The 27,102-nt window shown below is 40.6% G+C and overlaps 1 protein-coding gene across 1 annotated transcript; it reads right to left on the bottom strand.

Annotated features, from left to right (window-relative positions):
- Positions 1-239: 239 nt before the first annotated feature.
- Positions 240-23,664, bottom strand: CCDC80 (coiled-coil domain containing 80). Its single transcript, XM_054001619.1, has 8 exons — positions 23,069-23,664; positions 20,786-22,689; positions 16,514-16,670; positions 12,445-12,581; positions 11,691-11,839; positions 8,290-8,393; positions 6,631-6,711; positions 240-4,674 (listed from the first exon to the last, which is right to left on the bottom strand). The coding sequence occupies exons 2-8, from the start codon at positions 22,679-22,681 to the stop codon at positions 4,328-4,330; spliced, it is 2,871 nt and encodes a 956-aa protein (XP_053857594.1). The 5' UTR covers positions 22,682-22,689; positions 23,069-23,664; the 3' UTR covers positions 240-4,327.
- Between the last annotated feature and the right edge of the window lie 3,438 nt (positions 23,665-27,102).

Below are 27,102 nucleotides of genomic sequence, written 5' to 3' on the forward strand. Positions count from 1 at the left end.
AAGAATAGCCATAAAGAATTAATTTAAGGTTGTTGTTGAGAAATTTTTTGTATCTAATTTCTTTGTGCTTGTATAGCAGGCCATTTCAGCATAAGGAATCCTAGTTGTTTGCATCAGAATCAGTTTGTACAGAATGAATAGAATGTATATTTCAGTGTAGATTCCAGAAACTCCCTTGCTCTCATTGGTTTATGATGTTGTATTTTGGAAAATGAAACTTTAAAAAAATCTTCAAACTGTTAAAGGCTTAGTGGCAATAAGACTTCAATTTTTTATTTATTGCATACAGCTTTGCAATATATACCTGGGTTTGTTGTCTTTTTCAGTCACAGCTACCAACTTTAGCAGGTACTTTCAAAAAGAGTGAAAGTATTGTTAGCTTTAGATTGCTCTGCATTTATGTGAGCAGTAACATTTTACATGAAGTTCCAAAGACCTTTGCCTTGCATCAAGAGAGAACATAGAAATCAGGCATAATCTTACTTCTAAAGACAGAGCATCAAACCAATGATGAATATCTTAAAAACCATGTTTGACCATTGTGCCTGAAATATCTGCATCAAGAGATAGGAAATATGGAAATGACTGATCTTCAGCTATTATAAAGTGCATTTAGTTCTTGCTGTCAACTCTTGTCCTGCTTAATGATTTTCCTTTCTGTATATTTCTCCAGTGCTATCATGCTTGACTTATTTGCCAAAGTCTAAATTGCACAAAGGTATTGGTTACATAACTGTTGATACAAGTTTTTACTCATGCTGCGAATTTGGTTCTATCTATCATGTAGAAACCTTTCTGTTGTCTTCAGGTTGGAGGTCTCAGAGAGATTATGTTGGATGGCCAGGCAGGTTTCTTATTATAATGAAGGAGAACTGTATATCCCTTTTGCAGCAACAGGAATGTTAACTGATGTCTTAAAATGGGTAAGGATTTGCATCCACTTAACAGTAACATAGGGTAAAATAGTAAGCCAAAGCATAACATGCAAATATTTGCAGCTGTGCTATCCATGGAAATGGTAAAATTCAGTGTATAGGTGAGATTTGTTAGAGGAAGTGACTCAACAATTGTCAGCTGGAGAGCAGCCCTGGTGAGCAAGGGGGAGCAATTCTATGAAGTTACATGTTTCAGACAGATCATGTGAAATCTCACTTGATTAAGTATTTCCACTATATGGAAACTACTCCATGTTGGAAAGCTTAACTTACATTCACTCAAAATTACAATAGGGAAATTTATGAGGATGTTTTTGGAGAGCAGCATTAGTTTGGCACATAGTCTTTAATGAATACATGGGGCAGAGTGCTCATGCTAAGCTTTGATCTAGAGCCCAGATTCACAAATGTTTGAACTTAATTGCTGCTGAGGGTGTTATGTTCCTCCTTTCAGGTTTGAGGAAATAGTTCACAAAACATCCCAGGAAGAGAGGTGTGTTTGTGTTTCTCTTGCTTGTAACAAGTCAATTAAAGAAGTATTTATTTTGGTTAATTTCATCTATTTTGTGAATGTAGCAGCTTCAAAGACAGACTGTGGATGAAAACAGCCCTCTTGGAGCTGAATCAAATGCCATAAATATGTATAAGAAAAAAGATTTTCTGTATCATGTAGAATCTTCCCACTAAGGTATGTTGAAATAGGACCTTAATCTCAGTAAGTCTGTCCTTGGAGTTACGCTGCAGGGATAGATCCAGTGATCTGGATTTGATTTGTTTTGCCAAATGAAGTCTTCATTTGGAGAAATGTAACTCCTGAATCTTATAGCCTGCAAGATAACTACATGTTGTCGTTGAAATTATATTTTGGCTTGCTGCTCCTTCTGGCTTTGCTTTTAGTTTTCCATAGGGAAAAGTGGGTTGCAAAATCAGGATTTTAAATAATTGCTATAAGGTTCTGGTGATTTCGTATCATTATGTAGTGAAGGCAGAAATAGGCAACAGAATGTAGAATAATGCAGTCTTCTACAAATTCTGTGAGTATTTGAATGTGTAGTTTGGGTTAAGAGCCCATCCCTACCTCCCTTGATAAGTGGACAACTTGTTTGGAGTTGTCTTTTTAATGCAACTCCCACTGAATGCCTAGGCTGGGTTTGGTACTTGCACAATTTGAATTTCAGACAGGGGTATAAAAAAAGGCCATTTGGATCAGGTGCTGCGCTATTTTTAATGTAAGTTAACCCTTGCAGCACAGAACATTAAATTAATGTGATTTGTAGTGTGAGTTAAAAGGGCTTTCATTTAAAGACTTTACGTGAAAACAAGATTAAAGGAAAGTTTAAACGAACACCTGAAAGAAAATGCTCCAAGTGGGTGTTTCTGTCTACAGGAGGTGCCTGTTAGGCATCTGGTGTATTTTCCTCTGCTTTTGCTTTAGGTGAGGAAAGTTAGGCAGCTGACCTTGATACAGTGATGCAATGAGCTCTTGTTTTCTAAAAGTGAGCTACAGGACATTCCATTTTCTTCTAGAAACCCTTCCATCCTATGATTCTTTTTGTTTTTTTGAATTTCTCTGTCCACTGCTTTCAGCTGTGGAAGTGCTGTCGTCACTGAGAGCTCAGAAGCTCTCTGCAGGCAGCAGTCCTCTCAAAATCAATCTGTTAAATGCCTTCCCCCAGTTAGCTCCAGTCACCTGAGAAAGATAAGTCAGGAGCTGTACCCAGCACTGACTAGACCTTGTGTTAGGGAGGGCAGCCTGCCTCAGAGAGTGACCAGGTTTGTAAAGCTAAGGCCTTGTGACCATTTGTCTGCCTTTCTGACATTCAGAAGGGCAAGTAATGCCTGACTCTTTGTGACTTAAATTTCTAAAAAAAGCATCTGGTTTTGAGTGAACTGGTTGCTTTAGCCAGTTTTGTTTTCATCTGGGGGAAAAAAAAGTCAGGAAGATGCCAGAAGTCAAAATGCAGAGCATGCTCTGGCCAGCTTAGAGATGTAGCTTCTCCCTGCTCCTGTGCTATTTCTCTGATGACAATAGTGAGTACCTGTGCCCTGTTGTGTGCATCTATATGTGATGTGCACCCACATCATGGATTATAAAAAGAAATGTGACTGGTCAGGCACATCTTCGACATCATAAGTGACCAATGTGCCATTATAAAGGCTGACATGGTATCTTCTCTTAAAGATATTCCATCATCTTTCTGCTGCATCTTTAGTGTTTAGAAATCTAACCCAAATGGCTAGAAACCATGACTACACATGCAGTTCCTGCCACTGTTTTCAGTAGGATAGGGTGGTGCTCCAATGTCCAAAGACATCAATGAGTAGGGAGGAAAAAAACCCATTTCTGAAAGTGTGGCAGAAATAGACATGGTTTAGCAGATTAATCTCAAATACTTTTATAAACATTTAATCCAGATCACTCATAGGTGAGGGTATGAGAAGAAGAGGTAAAAGAAAATTTGAAATTTAGAGTAACAGTTTAATTAAAAGCATTATTATAAAGAGTTAGTTACAACTCATTGAAAATATACTTGAATGAGATTTCTTTTTCTGATGAAAATAATGCTTTTCAAATTTCTGTATTTCAGACAGTGCTAACCCTGGCTGGTGTTTCCACTTAGCTCTCATTAACTTGGATTTAACAGTGAGGAGGGCAGGACCTAAGAGAACAGGGACCCCAACTGAAAGAATAAATTGCCATGCAGTAAGCTTTGTAGTTAAGAACTTTACATTGTATTGTATTGGAACAAGTTCTGCCATAGCCATAAATCTTATTTTCATTCATAAAGTCAGCTAATTACAATGGTAATACACTGGAGAAGGGATGCTCTCTTTTTAAACATGTTTTTTCAAAAAGATTTTATTACTGTTGTTGATATTATTAAAGAGCATGCCCCATGCTTCTTTCTTAAATTCTTCTTTTCTGGAAGAGACCCAAAGTGTGGTTCTTTGTTTCTCTTTATAAGCATAATGAAATCTCACTTTCCAATAAATATACTTTTTTTTTTTCTCCTTAGAAAAAGTAGTAAAAAGCACATTGTTGGACAGTTTGTTTCCTACCCTACTGTAGTGCCCATGGGCTGGGGCTGTGGGATTTTTTTGTTTAGTTTTAATACAAACAGCACCTGCTGATGGCCTTTGTTTATAAAGGTTTAAAAATATAAAGGAGTCTTTACTGTTTAAAGCTTCAATGCTACTGGTTTGAGTTGCTTCACTGTAAAGGCTTCTGCATTTTTTGAGAAGGCAAATGACCAAAGTCCCTTGATTGAACAGTAGAAGAACGAGGCATGGATATCTAGGTGGCCTGGGAGGATTTTCTGCAACTGGCCACCTATTGCTTGAAAGCTATTAGAAGATAGACACGGGGGCAGCCAGAGGCTAAGTCACTCTGTTCAATATGGATATCCATGGTGGTAACTTCCGTGGTGACGGTAGTCATCTTGGTAGCCTTCCTGGTAGCCCTGGTGGTAGCTGTGGTAGCCATACCCACCATACTCATCATCAGGGCACTGCATGCCCAGCGACTGCTGGATTGTCATTTCCTGGCGCCGGAGCTGCATGGAATCAATCAGGTCGTACACAATCGCCATAGACCACATGGGAGAAGGATACCAGGATTTGACGTTGCCATCTTTCCCCACTAGAAGCATGGAGAAATATTCCGGGCTAATTTGGAAATAATTCCGAATGTCTTTCACCAAATTAGCCGGGATGTCTTCTCGGTCTACAGTTGAGCTTCCTAGGAAGTGATCACATAAAATCAGCATTAATGTTGTGTTTAGGCAATGATGATGATGGTTTCTAGGTAAAAAAAATAGCAACAGGAGATAGGCTATAGCCCAAGTGTTGGCAATATAAGATTCTTGTAACTTGCAAGTTCAGATCAATTTCCTGAATCTGAAATGAAATTGCTGTGAACTAAGGATGTATTTTTAATAGTTTTTTTAAGTTTTGTAAACTCATCCTTATTCTCTAGCCTGAAGCTACTTTAGTGTGGTACATCTTTTTGTCATCCCAAATCCATTAATTTCTTTGATGTCTTTGCAGTTTGGGTCACCAGTTTATGTATTGCAGAAGGCATATGTGGAAAACAGTAACAGTGAAAGAAATCAAAAGAATTAAAGTGTGATAGAAGAATTGCAGGATGTAGAGCCTATAGAGCCTCACTTCTTGAACTGTCCTGGTATGTGAGGTGTGGGATGTGGTAGGTGTCATTTCCTCTTCAATGTATATGTTCTAGGGTAAATCTGGTGAAGTCTGTGTTGGGTAAATGAGTAGAAACTGTAAAACAGTAAGTAAACTAAGATCAGTGGGCACATATATACACAGTTAGCTTGGCAACATGACTTACACAGTGGCACCCTGCCTTACAGACTTGAGGTTCTCTGAAAGAGGTCAGCAAGCAGGTGGTTAAGGGTGGCCTGGCTGACAAAGGTTATGTGAATTTTCAGAAGACTTCAAAAGGTCCTTTAATAGCATGGTTGAAGCAGAAGCAAGGTGGGATGAATATCAGTGTTACTGCAGGGATGGATAGAGATTAAATGTTCACCTTTTTCCCCACACAAGACATAAGAGGAATCAAACAAAGGTATAGGGGCCAAATAAAAGGTACCTCTCTAGGAACACATGCTAGAAGTCAACATCAATTCAATGGGAGATGAGACAAAGATCTGTTGATCTTAACAAATAGGAGCTATAAATAAAGTAATGAAGCCTCTAGTGAAAAATCAGTGGAGGCTGCAAGAGTGTTGATGGAAGAAGTCTGACATCAGCTTCCTCTGTTTATTTTTTCCTCATACACGGACTTAATGTTCCTGTGCTGTAGAAGGACTAGAATGCTTTCATGCAGAGAGCAATTGGAGCACAGATGGGATAAATAAGCTGCTTTCTGTCTTTGTCCCTCCACTGATGGAGGAAGTTTTTTGGATTAGGTAGCAGAGGAAACCACAGCATTTGACAATGGGACTCTTTTAAGGATCTACCTGGAAGAGCCTGCTGGGATGCAAGTGGAATACTAAAGAGAGCTTATATGAAAGATGGAGAAAGACTTTTTAACAGGGTCCAGAGACAGAACAAGGGGTATTAATTTTAAACAGGGTAAATTTAAATTAGATATAAGGAAGAGGTGTTTTAGGATACAGGTGGTGTGACCCAGGAACAGGTTGCCCATAGGGATGCTCTGTCTCTGGAAGTGTTCAAGGATAGGTTAGATGGGGCTTTGAGCAACCTGATGAAGTGAAAGATGTCCCAGCCCATGGCAGTGGGTTGAACTAGATCATCTTTAAGAGATCCTATTCACTCTAAGCCATTCTATGAATATAAATGACGGATCCATAGAGGAGAATCTGCTCATTGTGTGTTCTATTAGCCCTGCAAACTCTTGAGCATGTAAAAAGGCACAGACATCCCTGTCTTTGACAGCAAGGCTGGCAGAAGAGTGTCCTGGGGACTGTAAGTTTAAACAGGAAATCAAAATGTGAGATGAACTTCAGATATTTGTACTTTTCTTTCTGAAGAACTCATGAAATATTCAGCGCAGAAACACCAAGAAAGCTTTTTGTTTGTTTTTGTCTCATCTTATTTCTTAAAAGAAACAAAAGAGGAAGACAGCCGTACTCATCCCTCTAAAGCAGTACTCAGCACTGTATGATGCCCTCCATGGGTAGTACTGAAGAAACTGGAAACAGTCACTTACCATTAATTGGATACAACTCTAAGACACCTCCAACGTCTTCTCCAACTCCCAGCAATTTGAGGATAGTTATGTGGCGCAGACCTGTGGAGGAAATGAGGAAGGTTTTGGGTCAGACCAGATATTTGTGCTTATCTTTGGGTAGATCTCAGTTTAATCAGCCAGGTCTGTGCTTGCTACATTAGGCCCCAGTTTCAGCGAGCCCTTTAGGAGAATTACTGATTTCTATGGAGTCCCTGCCAGTCACATCATCTGTCCCAAACATAAGGATAAGCTGATGTGTTGAGTAAATGTGATATAGTTGCATACAGCTGTTCCAAGGACAGCAGCATGGTGATGTGGTTCTGTCACATAGGGATACAAGCGTCAGAATTGCCAGTAAATTGCAGAGGCGATTCTCCAACTCCAGAATCTTCCTGCACTGTTTTCTTGACTAGTAAAGCTTTTACTTATCAAGCACACAGCAAAAAATTATTTAGAGGCAACATAACCTATGCCAGTTAAACTCTGAATGACTGCAGGGAATAGCTTATGACAGATTCTCACTTCATCCATTTGTCCTGCACAAAGGCTTGGACTGTTGCCTCTGCTTTGAAGAAAGACCTTAGGGACAGCAGAAACTGTTCATATAACATGAGTCAGTACAATCTGCAGAATCTTTGATGTAACTGCTTTTATAACATGGAGGTAAGGTGCTTGGAAACATACCACTTAGTTGAAACACCCGTTGACAAATGCTTTAGAAACTCACTGGGTTATGTTGAAGCTGTCCCTACCAAAGGGTGGGGATACTCAACTGTTTTGACTATATTTTATTCTTCAGAAAGGATTTTGCAGTGGCCCATGTCGCAGCTTACTTTGGTACTTTCCAAATGAGGTGATGCTGATGCTCTGAATGAAAGCCAGGTGATCATGAATAAACAATCATACTGTGCAGATCTCCCTTCTGGTGCAATTGAAATGCATTGAAATAGCAGCTGTTGAAAGGGACCTGCTTCATTCTCTTGAAGTAGTCTAAACCCTGTATGGTGTGTACATTGCTAGGAACTTTAGTAATCTCTCTACGTTTCATGACATGAAGACAGAAGAGTGTCTCTGGGTCTTGCCCTTAGTTGTCTCCTGGAGAAGCCCTTCTCTCTCCACTATGTAGGTGGACCTTAAATACCCAGCTATGGGTGTGGGAGGGCCTTTATTGGATTGAAATGGATTCCATTAATATTTTTACAGATTTTGGCAATGAAGCAGTAAGGAAAAGAAAAACCCTGATGTCCGTGCATCTCCTCAGTTGGATTTTAAAAGATCTGCCCTTACCAAAGCATTTTCCTTGTATTGTTAAGTTGTGCATTACAAAAAAGCCCCAAAACAATTATTAATCTCCTGAAGTACAAGCCTGAAGAGAAGCTTTGGAGTGTTAGCATTTTCTGCTACATTAGTGTAATGTTTCAAACATGATTCCAGGGAACGCTTTGTTTAGCTGTCTTAGCTGGCAGTGTGCTGTACTACCTGCTTAACACAATCTTCCACTTGGATCTGGAGGAAAGTTGTCAGTTGTCAGACTTCCTCAGGCTGTCCAGGTTCAAACATGAGCAAAGGAACCATGTGACGACATCACCAGGAAGGATGTGGTTTGTGGGAGCAAGAATATAATTCCCTCTGACTCACCAAAATTGCAGGCTTGTCCACTGAGAGCAGCAAGCTGCTGGGAATAAGCCCAATCTTCATCACTGGGAGCAGAGATCACCACCAGGCGCCTTCTCCATCGGAACCTGAAAAGAGAGTGTGGCCAGGCATGGTCATGACACTTGACTCAAGTCCTCTCAGCGTTTCTGTTTTCTGTAGGCTGAGATCTGTCATATCTCTCACAGCTTCTAAGTAACAGCTGGGTGGGACATCTTCCCAGTTCTGTCCGTCACCGGGAGAGGATAAAGTTTTGTTTGAATTTTACAGTTTGTTTTGAATTTTACAGCTCCAGAACTGTCAAAGAAACACCTGCAGTGCTGCTGCTTCACCAAACAAACACTGCAAAGTTTATGATCTTTGCTCAAAGCCCTTCAGTAGTTACAGCAGTACTGAGAAGTGTATATTTAAGAGAGAAGGATTCCTGTGGAATTCCTCACTAGGCATTTAGCTTTTACATCATTCACCACTGCTGGAACTGCACAGTTATTTTGCAGTCCAAGGGCTGTCTGAGAATTAGGGTGGATCTTCATTTCAGACATAACTCATACTTCTGTGTAAATAATCACTGACCTCTTTTTTCTTTCCTGCACCATGTTTGCTCAAAATAACCTTCAACATGGCTCTAAATCTGAGCTTGTTTGTAAGTGTGTGGTTGTGTCAGCTTGTGGCTGCATAGGACATGCATGGGGAAATAAAATAAATCTTGGAATTTTTCTTTACTAGGGACTGCACCATCTACCCAAGATTTTGCATAAGGATCTTTCTTTTCTGTCAAGAAAAGGCAATGCCATAAGGACACTTGAAATTTTTAAAAATTCTAACCTCTAAAGGTTTTTAATATTCTCTCAACAATTTGTAAAATACAAGTACTTCTTCACTTAACCTAAATAAATCAGATTTATAGGAATTTGCAAAGCTGCAGAGATATTTTTACAGCAGGAAATGATCTTTTAAATGGATGCAGATGTTACTCTGTTATAATAATAGCCTGCTTTTCTGCTGTACCATGTGAAGATCTCAAAATGAAGGCTAATGCAAAGGGTCAATTCTGCTTCACTTAAGAGAAGCTGAAGATAAGGTGTGAGTTGCTTAAAGTTCTCAAAGTCAGAGAAGAAGTTGTTAGAAGAGCAGGGCATGCTGATGTCTTTGCTTGTTGATTGATACTGGTGGTTTTTTACAATTAGGAAAGTCAATCCTTGAAAGGCAAACCTCCTCAATTTTCATCTTTCTCAGGAGAAACAGCAAAGAAGCATGAATGTGCATGTATAGTTAAGTGAATAGGAATGAGAAGCATTAAGGATCACATATGTGATGTGAAGAAAAGGAGGGGAATTTTGTGTTGTTATTCTGCAAATGGGGAACAAAATAATCTGTGTGCTGTTCTATATAGAAAAGCACCTGGTTACCTATGAACAGTGAGTCAGAATGTGGCCATGTTACCTAGGGAAAAACTGCAAGTCACTTTAAGATACTTTAATATTTCTTTCTGTTTTTTTTTTTTTGTTTGTTTGGTTTTTTTTGTTTGTTTTTTTTTTGTTTAATATCTCCTTTGGAGTTACGCAGAGTTGAAAAGCGTTGAAAGCCATTCAAGCTGTTTTTGCCCCTGCCCCATGAGCACTTGGTGTGCTTATCTGGGACTACTTAGAACTGCATATCTTAGAAATGAATTCACTTGGTCTTTCACAGCTGTTAGTTTGCCAACACTAATGTACAGATTTCTACTTTATTTCTGACATCAGAAGCCATTGGCCAATAGTCCTGACAAGCCAGACCCTTCCCTTTGTAGATCCTTTCTTCCTCCTCTACCTGTTTTGCATCCTGTTCTGATGTGTGAGCCCAGAGGGCAGCACAGCCAGTGTCTAGATCTTAGAGGGGGACTCACCCTCAAACTTAAGGTTTTCCTCCTTCTACATGTGGCTTTTAAGTGTTACTCAAGCTGGCTCTGGCTCTCATGGTCTCCTTTCACAGCAGGCAGGTTTGTTAAGAACAATATTTGCATTATTATAACTGAGCTCTGCAAGGCACAACACCAGGAAGATGATGCCAGAGCTCTTGTTCAGCTCTGAACATGATATTGGACAAAGTTGGAATTAATTTTACAGGGAATCTGACCAGTTAATGTGGCTAGAGAAGTCCACCCAATATTTAAAGCCTTTTGCTTGTTTCACAGACAACAAATGCATTCTGTGCAGCAAAAGTTCTGTTTATAGATGCAACATTCTGCATTTTTTGTGCCCAGTTTTCTAATGTGTGTTTATTACTAGGGCTGTTTCCAAGCAAAGAAGGATTTGGGGCCTGTCTCTTTCCAGTATACAAGCTCACTCTTGTTCTGATCAGCTGTTTCCAAACTGTGGTTGTTCTTGGTGGTCTCAAGGATGAATCACTGGGACCTAAACAGGAGGTGGTGAGGTGGGTGGGGTGGATCTTGTTAAAGGCTCTCTTTCTGTTGAAGTGGCCATTGAATTTTAAAATGTTTATGAACCAATAACCTATTCATTTACATGTTGCTCCTTTTCTCCGCATCATAATCCATCATGCTACCTCACTTATTTTTAAAGCCTATTTTAAAACTTATTTTAAAATTAACAGTGTATTCCCATGGATTCTCATAGTAGGTGAGGAGGATGCAGTTGTAAAAGGTAAGTCTAGAATGATGGGGTAGCCCTAATTTCATGTCAGTTATCCTGTGATAATTGAGAGAGGGCTGTAGCTGCATAGCTCTTCTGTGGGTCTGAATGCCCACAGTCCAGATAAATTTATTGCCTGGAATTTAGGTCTCAGGGTAGAGTAATAACACAGCATGTAGAGATTGCATAAACAAAATTGTCTTTCTGTAGAAGTTCTCCAACATTTTGCAAAAGACATCTGCAAGACCTTTAATAATATGACTAATACTGGCAAAGACAAACTGTTATTGCAAGCAGGATAAGAAGGAGGTTAGAGAGAATTAATTGCTGATTTGAACTACATGGAAGGGATTAGAATGGGATTAATGAGATTGGGATGGTTGATGATCAAAACGCATAAACACTGTGCTTCATACATTCAAAACATTGAGCTAACATCTATCTGTGACTTAATCCTTATTTGCTCTTCTAATACAAATCAGTTTTATTATCTCCATGTCATGATGGGGAAACTGAGGCACCGAAAATCAGTGTCCAAGGAAGATTTAGTTCGTCAGGAAATATGCTTCCTGTCTTTCAGCATTCTATACAAGACTGCATTCAGCTCTGTCTGCATCTCTGTATTTGCTTAACATTGTAAATACTGAGAAATCTATATTTAAAAATCCCAGAAATAGTTACATGGGTATTTTTCCAGTAATAATAATTAGTAGCTAATTAGTAGAACTAGCAGCAGACAAGAACAGAAGGTGATACCTGGATAAGAAGCTCTCAAGGGATTGCTTCTTATCTTCTTTGCAGACAATGCCCTCTTTTTTCTGTCTTTCCATGTCTTTAATTCGTGATTGGAAGGTGTCAATCAAATCAAACACAGACTTCATTGCTATGGGTACTTCATAGTATTGCTGTTAAGAAAAAAACAAGACAGGTGGGTATGAGGATGCTCATATTAGCAGCCTTTCTGCATGTATCACAGCACTGTGATATTTAGAGATCCAAGTATTCTAATTTGCATGCAGGCAACAAGGCCTAAAACAGATCAGAAACTATGGAAAATATCTTTGCTTTTGCAGTCAGACTGCCCTTTGGAAGTGGCATGTTTTCATTATTTGCCCAAACTGATAAAGCCATGACATTGCAGTTATTATGTTCTTTTGTAAGGCCATTCATCTAGAGGATTGTCCTTATGCAGTGTGCTGTCATCCTCTTGAGCAGCCAAACTGTGTGTTTTAGAATGCCAGATACTACATTAGAACCCTCTCAGGTGTGGGGAACAGAACCTCATCATTCCTGCAGAAACACAATTCCTGAGTTCCCCTAAGTGCAGAAAATGAAGATAGCTACCTTAAGTTCTGAAAATTAAGCTTCCTGTTAGCAATAACCAGGTCCTGCATCAGTATCTTATGTGCCTCAGATGCAAGTGTGAAGTGTAATTTCCTACATTTTTCATTTTTTTTCATTTTCTGCATTTCTTTCAAGAGAGCTGAGTTCAAAGAGTTGAAACCCTCACCTTGACCTTCATGTCAGTGTCTGTCAGCACCATGAAGAAATCATCGTAGGTCATCCCATACTCTTTCCTCAACTCACTGATGAGCTGCTGGTCCACAAGATCTTCATCTTCTATCACTTTCATGGGCTTTTCATTATCTTAATGTGAGGCAAAAGAGAAATAAAAATAGTCATGGAATCACACAGCATTCTGCCTTTAATTTTGCCTCAAAAGAAAAGGGAGGATTAATTTCTCAGAAGCTCTCTTCCTGCTGCATATTCAATGTATTACAAACCATGTATGTGAACTTTTCATTCCTATGACTTTTAACTGTCTAGTATTCCTTCCATCCTAATACTCTTTGAAAATCAGTTGATCCTAGGGCTCATGCACTTCACTATTTATGATTTGTACGGTTTTTGAGAAATCTTGCTTTTTCCTGGAAACATCTTTGAGATTTTTTCAATATGCTCATACATGTGTATGCATGTACTAATCATTTCACCAGCTCCTGAAATGTAGCCACTTCTGTAATTGAAAAGAGAAATTTTGACAATGTGCACCATGTGAAATGAAACAGCATAGGTGATTTGGGTCAGTAAAATATAACTAGAACAGGTTGAGGTAGGCCAGGACAGTAGAGTTAACCTTACCAGTCTTAAAAATTCACATGTAGTGACTATAAGAAAACAGAAACTATTTAACATGTCTTGAATGCTGCAGTGCTGGCAGCATACCTCTCTAGATAGCCCACTTTGGCACTCCTTCCTCCTTCTGCTTGCTGATTCTAGCAGCCTGACAGGCAAAAACTTAGTTTTGAGTACAACTTGTACCTACTCAGTGGTCCACTCTAAGAAGACATTCTGAAACAATGAGAAAAAGACTTCTGAAGATGGAGATTTGAAGACAAGCCTATGGAGGTCCTGAGGTTCCTTACATCCTGTGGAACCAAGTGGGCATTGCAGTCAAGTCCTGAAAGTCTCTGTGTCATCAGCACAGCCTCAGCTGTAGCATCCATCACAGCCCTGTACAACTGCAACAGTGCTGAAACAAGCCTCCATATGCAATTGTAGGCCTGGAAAGCTAAGGACAGGCTAAACCACACACCAAGTGAAATGTTACCTGGGCACCAGGAGCTCCCTGCAAACACTGCTTGCCTATGCCCTGTGACACCAATGTGAATGTTATATTCATCTTCTCACTTAGAAATCCCAGCCATGGCTTAAGTGACCTGCCTGAAGTCTGAGACACAGCAGGTCATCGAAATCCAGAAATACAATTTTCAGTCCCTTGTTCCATAATTATTTGTCAGCAAATAGAGATGTGATTAATTGATCCAATTGAAGCACACAGCAACAGGAAAGATTTTAGTCATTATACACCAAAGCATTTAAAATAGTTTTTTAAACATACATGGCTTTTAAGGAGCATACTGATCTGATTCAAATTTTGCAGCAGGTCCATCCTGTGTATAGACTGAATGAAACTTCTGAATTAAAATTTTGAGGAAATGTCTGAATTAGAATCTGATCTTTAGGTTTCACACCTTGAAGCGACTGCTTACAAAAAAAAAAAAAACAACCAAAAAAAAACAAGCCGGCAAATATTAAAATTTGGTTATACTTATCATGTTATATATCTAATTTATATGACTTTTCATTGTTATATGTACCTCAGTTCAAAGTTTTATAAAGAATTAACAAGCAATGCTATTAACTTTTGATTGGATGGATTCCTAGATGTGCTAATTGGTTATCCACTTCATAAATATATCTAAGTCCTGCCTCAGGTGCTTGATGAATGAGATTTATGTATTACTAATGGCAAGTAGGACCATTAAAACATAGACTAAAAGTTCATGTTTAAAAGCAAATACTATCTCATTGGCCTAGATGGAGATAGAAAAGTGCCAAAGTTGTTATTGTGAAATGTGATGGAAAACAGCTAAGGTATAGGAGTACCTTAGACCAACTGACCTGTGGCACCTTTCTGCTTTAAACTCTAGATATCAATATGAATTTAGCTCTTTAGAGTTTCCTTTTTAGGAGATTTTCTTTCAATACTTAAAATGAAAAGAAGAATATTAAATTACAGACTGATGCACAAAATTCTGTATCAAGGAAAAAAATAATGCCACAAAGGCTGACCCGCCTTTCAAATTTGGAAATTATTTCTGTGGAGAAAAAAGAAGTTAATCTAATTGCCTCTTTCCTTACAAATCACTATTTGTCCCTGACCCCTGCCTCATAAAGGACATCTGGGATCTGCATGAAGACTCACCAGAGCTGAGACTATGCTGCTACCTGCAAACCCTTGCTCTCTTTGCTTTTTCTCTGAAAGAATGGAGAAACATTTCTCCACATAACTTTGGCAGCTAGACAGGCTGGGAAGATGATTTATCTTTAGAAATAATTCCAATGAGGTTACAAAGAAGGCCAGCGGGTTGTTATAGCAGTGCAGTGGCCTAATAAATTAGGTGCTTGCTTTGATTATAGGATGGGTACCCAGGGGCTGATATTTAGTTGATTAAAGCACTGTTTCTCATGGGGAAAAGAGACCACATTTGTTAACTTGGGCTGAAGAGAAGACCTCTGCAGTGACACTCAGCTTTTGTGTCATTCCAGTGGGAAAGTGGGAAATATTCTCTGGTATCACTGTGAGCTAATTTCAACCAGTGTCACTGAGCTCTTTCATTGACCACTTCTAAATGTGTTTGAAATTTCAAGTGAAAAGTCTTTTCTGTTGACTTTTCTGTTGTTGTCTTTTGTATTTCAGTCCCAAGATACAGTACTCCAAGTAGACCTCATCATGCTGGGTGCTCAAGCTTCTCACTACAGAAACATACTGTGTACAAAATGTTTCTTAGGAGCTTTTGCTGCCTCTGATGGTCACAGAGAGTGAGCCTTGAAGAGACCATACAAACAGGAAGGGTGGAGGAGAAGGGGAGGTGGAACAGAAAGATATTTGTATTATTAATTTGTATTGTGTGTATTGCTATAAAGCTCAGGATTTGGTGTTTTGGGCAAAGTTGTAAGGTGAACTTCATGTAAGGTTTAACCTATACCCTTCTAAATCTCCTGTTTTTCTTCAACAATTTAATTCCTCATGCGGGAACTCAGCTGTTATATACACTTATGTGGTTTGGGGAAAGTTTGGATGTAGGTTAAGTTTGGAACAGGCTGAAAGAGTATGGTCTATGTCAGAGTGAATATCTGAATATTAGCCAGACTAGAGCTAAGTATAATCCTAAACAGTCCACTGACAGGCAGATGGATCTAGGTACACAAAAAGTGACCTTGAGTAACCTTGGCCTGATGTGGAAAATCCTGCACTGCTCCAGATTTGTCAAGGAGGTGCAAAACTGGACAGTCTGGCAGGATTTGTGACTCACTGTCACTCAAGGACACAAGGCTAGATCCTGTCCCTCTGAGAGTAGCAGAGGCACAGCTGGAAGCCAGACATAAATCTGTCATCCTCTGGCCATTCATATGCCAGACCTGAAATACCCTGCAGCTGGTCAGGTCCTGAGCTTTCTGTTCCATCACACATCTTTTCCCAAGATTTGGTAAAAACAGATGAACTTTGAGGGGAAAGATGTGGTGGACTTGTAAGCAAAATTAGAAGCTTTTATTCTATTTGCAGTATAGAACTGTAGAATATTTGTACTTTTTTGGCTTCATCAAGCAAAGCACTCACAGTGGTGTTAACCTTTAGATTCAGACAGAAATGAGATAATGCAATGATTCAAGAGATACCTAAGCTTAAGTGCTTTGCTGGACTGCAACCTGAAGTCTTTTGTCCAGCCACTATTGTTGCAAAAGGACAGGTTTTCACTGGCTTTGGTGGGTGCTTCCCCAGGACATGAATACTGACAGCAGTTGTTTCAAAGCTACCTAAGAGAGATGGATGCCCAATGTCACTTGTCTACATGGAAAATCTGAATGTGAAGAAGGTGGCACTAAATATGTCTAGATGAGCTACCTTTCAGGTCCTGCATAGTCTTAGATTTTGACCCAAGCTGGGGTGATTTTTCCTGTTCTGTCTGTATTGTGCCCATGAGATGGAAAGAAAGTATTAAAAGAAAATGAACCTAGCTGGAAGTGGTCAATTTTCATGCTGCTGTTGTTCATGGTGCCGAAAATTGTGATGACTGAGATCTTCCTGGTTGCCATCTTGCAGAAGCTCTCCAGATACTCGTCTCGCTGCTGTACGTACATGGTGTTGTCCGCCTTGGGGGTTGTGATCAGCTGGTTGGTGGCAGAGACAAAAGAGTTTGTTTAAGGAATGAAGCAGGTGATTATTTTACTGAAGGAGAAGTAGTGGCTGTCTGCAAAGCTGGCTCTCTTTCCCATAAAACTGTTACTTATTTCTGTTTGGAGTGTACCTTCATGCCCAGCCTGAACCAAAGACATTCAGCCAGCTACAGGAAAACCTTTGGAAGCAGGTACAGCTGGTTGCACCAGCTCCTCTGCTGCTTCTACCCCAATGCTGGTAGAAGAAATATCATGATATTTTACAGAGAGTCACATACTCTCCTTTTATCCCTTGCCCTGCCAGGCCCACCAGGTCTCCCTCACAGCCTGCAGTGGTGCTCTGACTCACTCACAGGGCACCCGTTCTGCCCTCATCCCACGGTCCAGGCAGGGTTCCCGTGCCTGTTTTGACTGCCAAGGGGTGAGTACAGCTAGGGCTACATGAATACTTATGTAACTGATGGCCATCTAGGAAAACCTTGAAGAGTTGCTAAGGCCACTGTGACCTCATGTGAAAATGACTGATTTTGCTTTTCTTTGTTCTAAGCCACTTTGATGTCTTATAGGACTTACATGAAGGCACAGCTGTAGGCAAAAAGGAAGAGGAACAATGACAACAACAAAAGTATAAAAAGCTCTACATTCTACAGTACTTACTTCAAAGACTTCTAAGGATTGCTAAGATTTAATTTTTAAAAAAAATTAGAGCATAAGATTCAGATCCTTCATCAGTGACTGAGATGAAAATATTCCAGGGAAGGGGTGTACATAACAATATTCAGTGATCCTATGCAGCAGTTTCCAGCAGAAGATGCCTAGGAATGCTGCAGCTCTAGCAATGTAATTCTCCTAACTGGCAGCAGTGAACTGCAATCAAGCACCTGCCACTGACCTCCCAAATACAAAGGGCGACTCAAGTTTTATGATTTAAGGTCATAAATAATTACCAAAATCCTTCAATTACAAATTTATGCTTTAATCTGTAACAGGAATAATAATTTTCTTGATGCCTTCTGGAGTTTGTGGGGCCTGAAGGCTAATTTTTACTGTACACTCTTTATAAATGCAGTTCATCAATGTAAAAACAATTCTAGGCTTATAAAATTTGCCTCTCATTTATGCAAAGGCCCCTGGCATGACTACAGCTTTCGGACATGAAGGTGAATGAGAGTGACAGACAGAAAGAGAATTTGGTTTCAGGGCTACAGCGTGTAACACATTGCTTTTAAAATGCATATAAAAAAAGCTTCAAATAAAAAAAAAAAGGATTATGAGAAGGGCTTGAGGACTGAGATGAAAAATAGACCATTGGTTTGTATTGTCTCCTCCTAGTTTTGGAGGTCATAAGCTAGAATGCAGAGTCAAGCCTGAATCTGATTTGCTTCTTCAAACCTTGTAAAACAAAGCAAACTTCCAATCAAAGCTTTGTTCCAGGTCTGTTTCAACCCAGGCTGTATGTGCACTGTCTCTATCAGTGTTTGCATCACAGAATCACAGGATGGTTTGGATGAGAAGGGACCTTCAAGATCATCTTGTTCCAACCCTTCTGCCAGGGGCAGGGACACCTTCCACTAGACCAGGTTGTTCAAAGCCCCATCCAGCCTGGCCTTGGACACTTACAGTGATAGAGCATCCACAACTATCACTTTCCCTCTTTTTTATAAACTCTCTTTAGGTACTGGAATGCTCCTATAAGTTCTCCCTGGAGCCTTTTTTTCTCCAGGGTGAACAACCCCAACTCTTTCATCCTGTTTCCAAAGGAGAGGTGCTCCAGTCCTCTGGTTATCTTCCTGTTTCTTGTTTGCATGCATGTGTGTGTGTGTGTGTGTATGTGTGCATATGTGCAGGTGGGTATATATGGAGTGTTACAAATAAACTGCCAGCTGGCATTTCATCACCACAGAGAAATAAACAGAAAATCCAAACTCACAAGGCCAAAATTTCTAAACATTTGTAAGACTGCAACAAAAGCCTCACTACAGAGAGGTGAGGCTGTTGGATTCAAAACCCATATTTTTTTTTTCAGTTTCTGCACCTGGGACCTATATTTGTCATTAATTGAACTTAACCCAGAATAGACTTCAAAATTCCAGATGTTTGAAATTCACACTGAAATCTGAAATTGTTAATGATGTAGAGCTTAAAGCCCCATGTCTGTCTTAAAAGATATTTGGAAAAGGACTGAAACAGTGTCCTTGGAAGCCAGTCTGAAAGGCAAAAGTACAGCAAAGCAATGGGGAACAACTTGGGTAGAACTGCTTCTGCAGCAATGTGGGCTAATTCTCTAGAGAGGGAGTTTAAAGACTCATGAATGACAGAGTTAATTGTAAGGATTGTTCCCCTAAGGGAACTGAAGAGTTTGATTGGAAGGAATGCCAATAGGCATGTGTGTGGATTCAAAGAAGCTTGAGAAGTTCTTTATTTTCCACATGTGCTGTGCAAGGAAAATGAGAAAACAGAGTTCAGCCACTGCTTTTACTAATAACCAAACCAAACCTATACTTCAGGGAGATTCAGACTAAGCAGGTTGTTACTAGATTCTGGAAAAGTGAGGTGCAGCATGGCATAATCATTTTTCTTCACCGAGTTCTGGCCTGATAACCTGAGATTGTGCAACTCTTTTCTCAGAGATCCAGCTGTGAGGTGGCCCAGTATCAGAAGGTTCAAATTTCAGACAATCCTTCAAGTTGCCAGGACTCTTGATGGTGTTCTGAATTAGCAGCCTGACATCTGTGAGCTTTACTTTTGGCTCTTTTATTTTTAAGTTTGTTTATATTTGTCCTGATGCTACATATATTCTTGGAAACCACAATTTCAAGGATCCCAGCTTCTGCATCATTTATCTCCCTGAGCTTTTGTTTTGGCTAAATATTGGTTAACAAGTAACTAATAGGCATTATTTGCAAAATTCAGTCAAGTTCAATTTTTTCAAATATATGTCTTTTTTCTACTTCTAGTGCTAGCTTTGCACATTCCCTACATCTTGAAGAATGGAGGTGGGGAGAAGAAAGTTGCCTTGTTTTCAGGCCCATGAATCATCAGCAGAATGATTCATTACATTCCAATGGTTGAAATCTTAACTTGGCATCTTAGCTTGGCACCTTAGCTATTTGTACTGGAATATGGAGCATGAAAGTCAAAGGCATTTGTGACAATGATTATTGGACAATAACTGTGAAACAGACCAGCTTGCAGCAGGATAATTGCAAGAAACCAGCTCCCACAATAATATTTTTAAAGAACTGTTTTCCAAAGTGTACCCTTCAGGATATGTGTCATCTGCCAGAAAAAACATTTGCTCTACAACTAAAACTGTTTCCTATCCCAGGTGAAATGGTTTTTATAAGTAGTTGGAAAAACATACAGTGCTATAAAACCTGGGGACAAGTAACTCCAGACCATGCTGAAGTTCTCAGGCTTGAAAACTTACTGGAATGTTACAGTTTAATACAAACAGCATGAGAAAAACCCAAACCAAAATAAAGTTTGCACAGGATCTCTGAAGATGTCTAGGAGATCTGAATGCCAAATTCCCATCAGATCTTAATCCCAAATTCCCCATCCCTCAGGGCACCTGATCACAAGCCTTTGTGCATATCCTCAGTCAGATGTGCACTAGCATTGCCAAGCCACCTGGCTTGCTTCCAGCTTTAGGACACCAGTACCAATATGAAGCAGGTGTGCCAGCTGGCAGGACAGGCAGAGCACTGAAACATGGTAACTTTGGCAAGTACCCCAAGGTGATGAATGGATGTAATCCACACTGGAACCTCATTTTATTGATCATAATGATACGGATCCTGACACCTACATATCCACTGGAAGCAAGATAATCTGATGGCTCTACGGTGGCTCATGGAAGTGGCTGGGAACAGGTTTTATCCTAATCTCTGGATGACTGACTCTTATCCTGCATGTAAAATTTCCAATATGAGGCTGTGAAACCTGTTGAAAACAGTCATTTAGGTCTACAGATTTTACCTCTTTAGACAAAAGCACCAAAAAAGAGTACTGGAAACCCTCTATAAAGTTATAGTTCCACATACTCCTTCTACGAGGGAGATAAGACTTTATTTAGGTAATAAAATTCAGATGAATGAATTACTTACAATGAGTCTCCTCTTGCCTTCGAAATATTCCAGGAGGTTAGTTGCTGATTTCCTGGGAGGCTGTAGGAAAGTCTTCTTGTTGGACTTGGGAAAATCCTTATTCTCAGTCCTGCTTCCCTTCTTCTTTTTACTGCGGTCTTTGTCCTGCTTGCTCTTTTTTTCAGCTTTGACCTTCTTGGACTGCTTCTCACTCTTCTGCTGCTTGTCAGGTCTGTCCTTCTTCTTCTTCTTCTTCTCAGGTTTATCCATTCGGTCATGCTTCTTTGATTCTTTTCCTTTCTTTGGGGGAATATTTCCCGCTGCAAACTGTTCCTCTAAATGGGAACTAGCAGGCTTGCTCGGGTCATATTTATCTTCATACTCATTACTGAGTATCTTTTCTTGGGTCTTCTTTTTTGGTGGTTTAGTCTTAGTTGGTTTGTGTTGCCCAGGTGTGACATTCAGGTCCCTGTGGTTAAAGTCCTTTCTGTCAGTTCTGTTATCTTTAAATCTACCCACATTTGCCTTTGTATAGTGCACTGAGGGAGCTGTTGGGAGTTCTGTGAAACCGTCATAGCGGGCAGCCTTGTTTGGTTTCCGTGTGGCTGCCACTTGTTTCTCTTGGTGGCCGTGCTGCCGGTCCCTGCGGTTTGTTTTCCACACAGGAGAGTAGAAGTCCTCAGAGGCTGTGACTCGTGGCGTGGTGGCATTGGGGGCTACTGGCAGCCTGTGGTACTCTGTGTTGGAATGTGACTTCATGGTCCAGGTCCTCTGTGTGCTGGGGAGGGGTGTAGTTGTTGTTGTAGACCGGCTGGCTGTTGTCACTGCATGGGTGGTGGCACGAGCAGTTGTGGTGGTGGAAGGGAGGGTAGTGCTCCTTACTGTAGGCAGAGGAGTGGCCACTGTGGTTGTCATTGGTTTCCTCACTGTTTTGGTCCTTGTTGGCTGATTATTGTTCCTCCTTGGATCCTCCTTCCTTGCTGACACCTGGACATGTTCACTGCCAGGGGTAGGCTGCATGGTGCCCCCATTATTGCCTTCCTCAACCACTTGCCCCTCTACCCCAGCTGCTTTGCACGTCTGGATGAAACCCTTCTGCCTCATCTTCTCAATTTTTCTGATGGGGTTCTGATCAATGACTTCGTACATAGCCTCTAGCCTGACTGGATAAGGATACCGTTCCTCCACTTGCAGGGTTTTCTTCAACAGTACCATGCCAAATTTCCCTTTCTCCAGTTTCAGAAAGCTCATGAGCTTAGGGATAAGGGCAGGATCTAGTGGCTGTTCCAGGATTTTTCCTTCATTGGTTATCCTTCTTACTTTTCCCCCTTCTTCCCCTTCTTCATGGAACAACACAATCTGCTGGATGTGCCTCTCAGCCAATTCACAGTAAACATCATTTTTCAGCAGGCTCATCATGAGCCGGTAGTAGCCCTCAGAGGCATGGGGGGCAGAAATGACCCACACCCGATTTTTCCCTGCAAAGCTGGCCAGGATATTGGGAGAAGTTGACCCTGAAGGGAAACGTACCCCTCGTGACTGGGTGGCAGAGGATATCCCTTCATCCTTAATCATCTCGGACTTGGGGTATTTGGCTGCAGCTGTGAGTCTCTGTACCAGTCTCATTCTGGTCCCTGTGCCCCTGGCCTGGGAACGTGCTTCCCCTTGCAGGAGATTGGCAGGTGGCTTTGGAGGTGCTGAAGAATCCCTTTTGGTGACAGGGTGTTGAGGATTCAGGTTTGAATTCCTCAGGGATGCTCCAGACTTTCTCAGGAGGCTGCTTGAAGCCCTGTAAGCCAGGGGCACTTTCCTAACTCCATGGCTCCCCCTTTCCACTAGCCTCTCTGTCTTCTCAGAGCCACACACTAACCATGCTGCCCACAGCAGGGCTAAGCTGAGAGCTGGCCTCCAGTTCATTGTGCAGTCTGTGTTGGGGAGGGGAGAAGGAGAAAAATTAGATGTTAACAGTATGATGATATCTTGCACAAGTGATTAAAAATGCAAAGCACAGACTGGCTATTTAGTGTGATTTTATAAGTGCTTGATGACACCTCAGTCCTGCCCTAGTGGCTTTGTAAGTTTTACAGTTATTTTTGGAAAAAACACAGAATGGATCACTTTATGAAAAAATGAGATCATCCTTCTGTAACACGATACCGTCTATCTAAAACGACACCGTGATCTGCATCCTTCTCTCTCACTCTCCCCGTTTCTCTCACACTCTCACTATACATACATGCAAAGACACACAGAGATGGGGTCCATACAGAGAGCAGAAAGACAAGAATTTGACTTGAAACTTACCCTCTCAGGGAAGTTCCCCTGCCAGAGACGAGTTCTCACGTCTTTTTCCTTTAAAAGGAGACCAGTGCCATACAGCTTTACTGTTCAGTGATTTATCTTTTAGCAGCCTAACAGGTCGCAGAGCCCGTTGTGTGTCTTTTAACTTTCTTCTTCACCTTCTTGACAGGCGGGATGAGGTTAGCGGAAATTTCCTTTGTGATCTCTGCTTCTCCATTTACCTGCAGGTCTGGATTTTTGCTGTGCCGGTTATCCACACAGGCAGGGATTTCATTTAAGAAAAGGGAACTTCTGGTTGCTCCAAGTCCCTCTCTTTGAAACTTCCCAAACCTTCCCACTCCTTGCTTTCTCAGTCCCGTTTAGCTCCTTTGTTTCCAGAGAGGAAAGCACCAGCCCTAATATATTTTCCAGGCTGAAGAAAAACACAGGAATGTGATGCTAAAAAAAAAAAAAAAAAAAAAAAAAGGTCGCTTCGCTTTCCACTTTCTCCACACTTTGACAAAAGCAAATTGTAAAACACTCGTCTTTTTTTCTTCTTGGCTGGCTCCAGTCCCAGAAATGTCAGGCAACCCCGGCCCTGCTCCGAACCAGCCTCAGACAACGGTGGCCACTGGAAATGGGGGAACTTCACTCAGGATTTAACAGCTCAGCAGAACCCGCCTCCTCCCCACTCTGACACAGGGAGGGAGGAGGAGGAAGGCTCTGGGGGCTGAAACACTGCACAGCATCACAGAGCACTTCAGAGAGGGTGACTCCAACCTTAACTCTTTCCTTCACGCATCCTAGCTCTCTGGTGTTCTCCGACCTCAGCATTTTCTTTCCTCCCACCAAATGGACACTGTCTGGATAAAAAAGTGTGTTTCTCCATCAGTCTCAATAACAGCTCTGCTGTTTAAGAATTATTATTTTAAACCTCATTGTTTCTGCCTTCTCTTTTCCCTTTCCTTGTTTTTTATTGGTTTTTTTTGGGAGTTCCTCAGTGAAATCCATTTTTTCTTCACTTTCCAGCCAGTTTTTCTTTCAGGTCCTCATGTATGTCAGTATATTCTTTTCTCAAACATCACATGGGCATGACTGTTTGTTAATTTGTAGTTTTTAAAGAGACCAGGTTGTTTACTATTGTACTAAAATTAGAGTTATATCTATTTCCCATGAATGTTCACCAGCAGTGGGAAAAAAAAAAAAAGCGAAAAGGTACAAAAATACCTACAGAGACAAGAGTAAAGGCAGGGTGATGTCCTTTGCTCTCCCTTCATGGTGTAAATGACACCATTTCTATTGAGCTGACATAAACTGGCACAGCCTTGCTGGCAACACCTGGTCTTTAGCTGATTTACACTGGCTTCAGTGTGCTGAGCACCCTCAGTGTAAAACACCACTTATTTGTAGTTGATGGGTAACACCTAAAAATATCCTTAATACTACTTTAACTGTCTTCCAAGATTTTGCTTCTTGACAGGGATACTGTTACATGTCTGTGGTAACACACTGGATTTGATCTCAGTTATATTGTCTGGAGGTGAAGGTGCACCTTCTACTTTCCTTGAAATTAATGTTTCAAAGAAAAAAAAAACCTTTCCTTTCTATCTTATTTTCTTAGTTTTTATTTAAGTTTTCAAATGCACTTCTAAACATTAGCAGCTTTTGCTAATATGCATTCAGTCTGTGTTTTGTGGCCAGTGGTTTGGCCTGTAGGTAGGGGAAAATGCTGAATGCCTGTGCTCATATTAACACGAGGGCAAAAATGCTCAGCCTTTCCCAAAATATCACATCCTACATTCACTGGGACTGTACCTCTCACAATAATCACAAAACTGGAGTTCTGTGGAGTAAGGGTGGGTAACATTTTCCACTTAAATTAGTGTCAATAAACCTGCTGGTTTATTTATCATGACAAGGAAAAGATGTCATTAAAAATTACCTTGCTTCATGATGATATTTTAAACAGACTGTAAATAAAAATGAGGTTTTCATTTCAGTGTTTCATCTAGTTTCATTACCAAGATTTTAAAAAGAAGTGACCCTCCAGTGCTGAAGCCAAGCATTTGATTTGGGGTAAATCAATTAAAAAATTTAAACTTCCTCAATTTGCTTGGTTTGGTAATAATTTGAAACCACACAGAGGCAAAACATCACTCATCTGCACAAGTCTAATGATGCCAAGGAAAATATGCTCACTACATGACTGCAGAGGAAAGAAACAGATTTCCATATTAGCTTTGCTGTCTGTCCTGTCCCATTATAGAAGAACTTCTGTGAGGACTTTCCTTTGCTTTCCCAACCTGATTGAAGAAGGAGCGTGCTACAAAATCTGCCTTAAGTCTATCAAAGGGTGGCAGATCAGTGAAGATGATGGGTTGTAAGGCAAGTGTAGGGAGGATGTAGCACACAAGAAAACATGCAGCCATGGGGATATTCTCAAGGCTGATGTTTGATAGTACCTTTCTCCAAGGTGAGGAATAAACTTGAAATGACTGCTGGAAATATTTGACAACAAAATTTCATAGAAAGTAAATAATTTATACAGGCCAACAGGGGACTCCTACTAAAGTGAACACATATTTTGCAGGGCTAGTGCAAGGTTTTACAGCAAGAAGAAGAAGAAGAACATTCACAAGATCCAGCACAATATTCTTGAAGGGAGCTATTCAGTAAGAGACTTAAAGGTCACTGTATACAAGCCCCTGGAAATAGGCTTTTGGTGATATTGCAGCAAGGAGAAAGCCTGCCAGCAGCCCAATGAAAGTTGGAAAGTCATATGTAGTGTCAATAATGTGATTTATGCTGTACACATCAGGATTTTCAAAAGGATTGCAAAGGGTTCAAAAAGTGATGTGATAGCTGGATATGATCCTTCTGAAAGGGAGGTGGGGAATTAACTATGTGGAAAGCACAGCCACACATTGTTCATTATTTTCTTATGCATACACAGGAAAGAGACATCTGCAAATAAATTGCTTTTTAATCCAGTAGAGGAAGTCAGAAGGATAACCAATGACTAGGAATTAAATCTAATTTAGATTTAAATCTGCTAAATGCAGACTTGAAGTAATTGCAGTTACTTGAAATTTTTATTAATTATCTTAGTTAACTCTGGGATAATTTGGTTAAGAATGTAGCTGTCTTCTCTGGCTTAGTCTTCAAATCAAGGCTTTAAGAGACCTTCTTGGCTGGACTGGAAGTAATCACAAAAGGATGGAATTAACTCCCCCTGGACACCTCTACATGGAAAATCTGACATCAAAATGATACCCACCCCTGAAAAGTGCAGCTCACTGGAGGCTTATGGAAATGAATTCTGTAGCCCACTGAACTAAAATGAGCAGTTTGAGAAAGGTGGAATGCAAGGTACAAAACCTGTATCCCTTAGAGTGTTTTTAATAAAGAACTGAAAGTTAATGCTATGTCCACAAAGGGAAATTTTGTATCACTGCAAGTCTTTTTATACTCTGCTTTAGGTATCAGACTTAAATATATCAAATGTGTCAAGAGGTATGCACATAATTTCAGTGTACACTATTTCAGCTGCTAAATAATTAATAGGAATGTCAACTACCTCGTGAACTAGGATTCCTTCTCAGTCCTTCAAAACCTGGAGAAATAAGGTAGCAGCAAGAAGGAGACAGCCAGAGGGGCAATTGAGAACTTTCCTTTAATTAGACTTCAAGGCAGTTCTCCAGAGAGGGTGGGAGAAACTCCTTGGGGTGCTCCCAAGGAAGGTGAAAGGAGACAAGGGGCTTAGGAAAACTGGCATTGTCTGCTTTGTACAGTGCTGGGAAGCTGGGAGCTAGATAAGCAGGTGTAGGCTCCCCTGCTGATGCCAGTGGGGGATTATGAGAGTGGAGAGCACCAGAGCCTGAATCCTGTGAAGCCAGACATTGTTGATGCTCTAAGAAGGGACAGGTTTCTTGAACCCTGCTGGGTCCTCGCTTTCCTGAGGGGGAAAGTAGCTATTATTAGTAATCTGACTGGGGTCATAACCCAGCCAGCAGCCGGAGAAATAACAACTAGTAGTGTAAACAGGGGAACTGCACTTC

This window comes from Vidua macroura, chromosome 2 (genome assembly GCF_024509145.1).
Source record: "Vidua macroura isolate BioBank_ID:100142 chromosome 2, ASM2450914v1, whole genome shotgun sequence".
Taxonomy (NCBI): Eukaryota; Metazoa; Chordata; class Aves; order Passeriformes; family Viduidae; genus Vidua; species Vidua macroura.

Bases quoted from the DNA above. Each gene is read 5' to 3' on its own strand.
- CCDC80 (XM_054001619.1), bottom strand. From the start codon at position 22,681: ATGAACTGGAGGCCAGCTCTCAGCTTAGCCCTGCTGTGGGCAGCATGG. The intron at 11,840-12,444 runs GTGAGGGTTTCA...TTTTCTTAACAG, and splicing joins ACACTGACATGAAGGTCAAG to CAATACTATGAAGTACCCAT. The intron at 6,712-8,289 runs GTGAGTCAGAGG...TTTCCTCCACAG, and splicing joins TGGACAAGCCTGCAATTTTG to GTCTGCGCCACATAACTATC.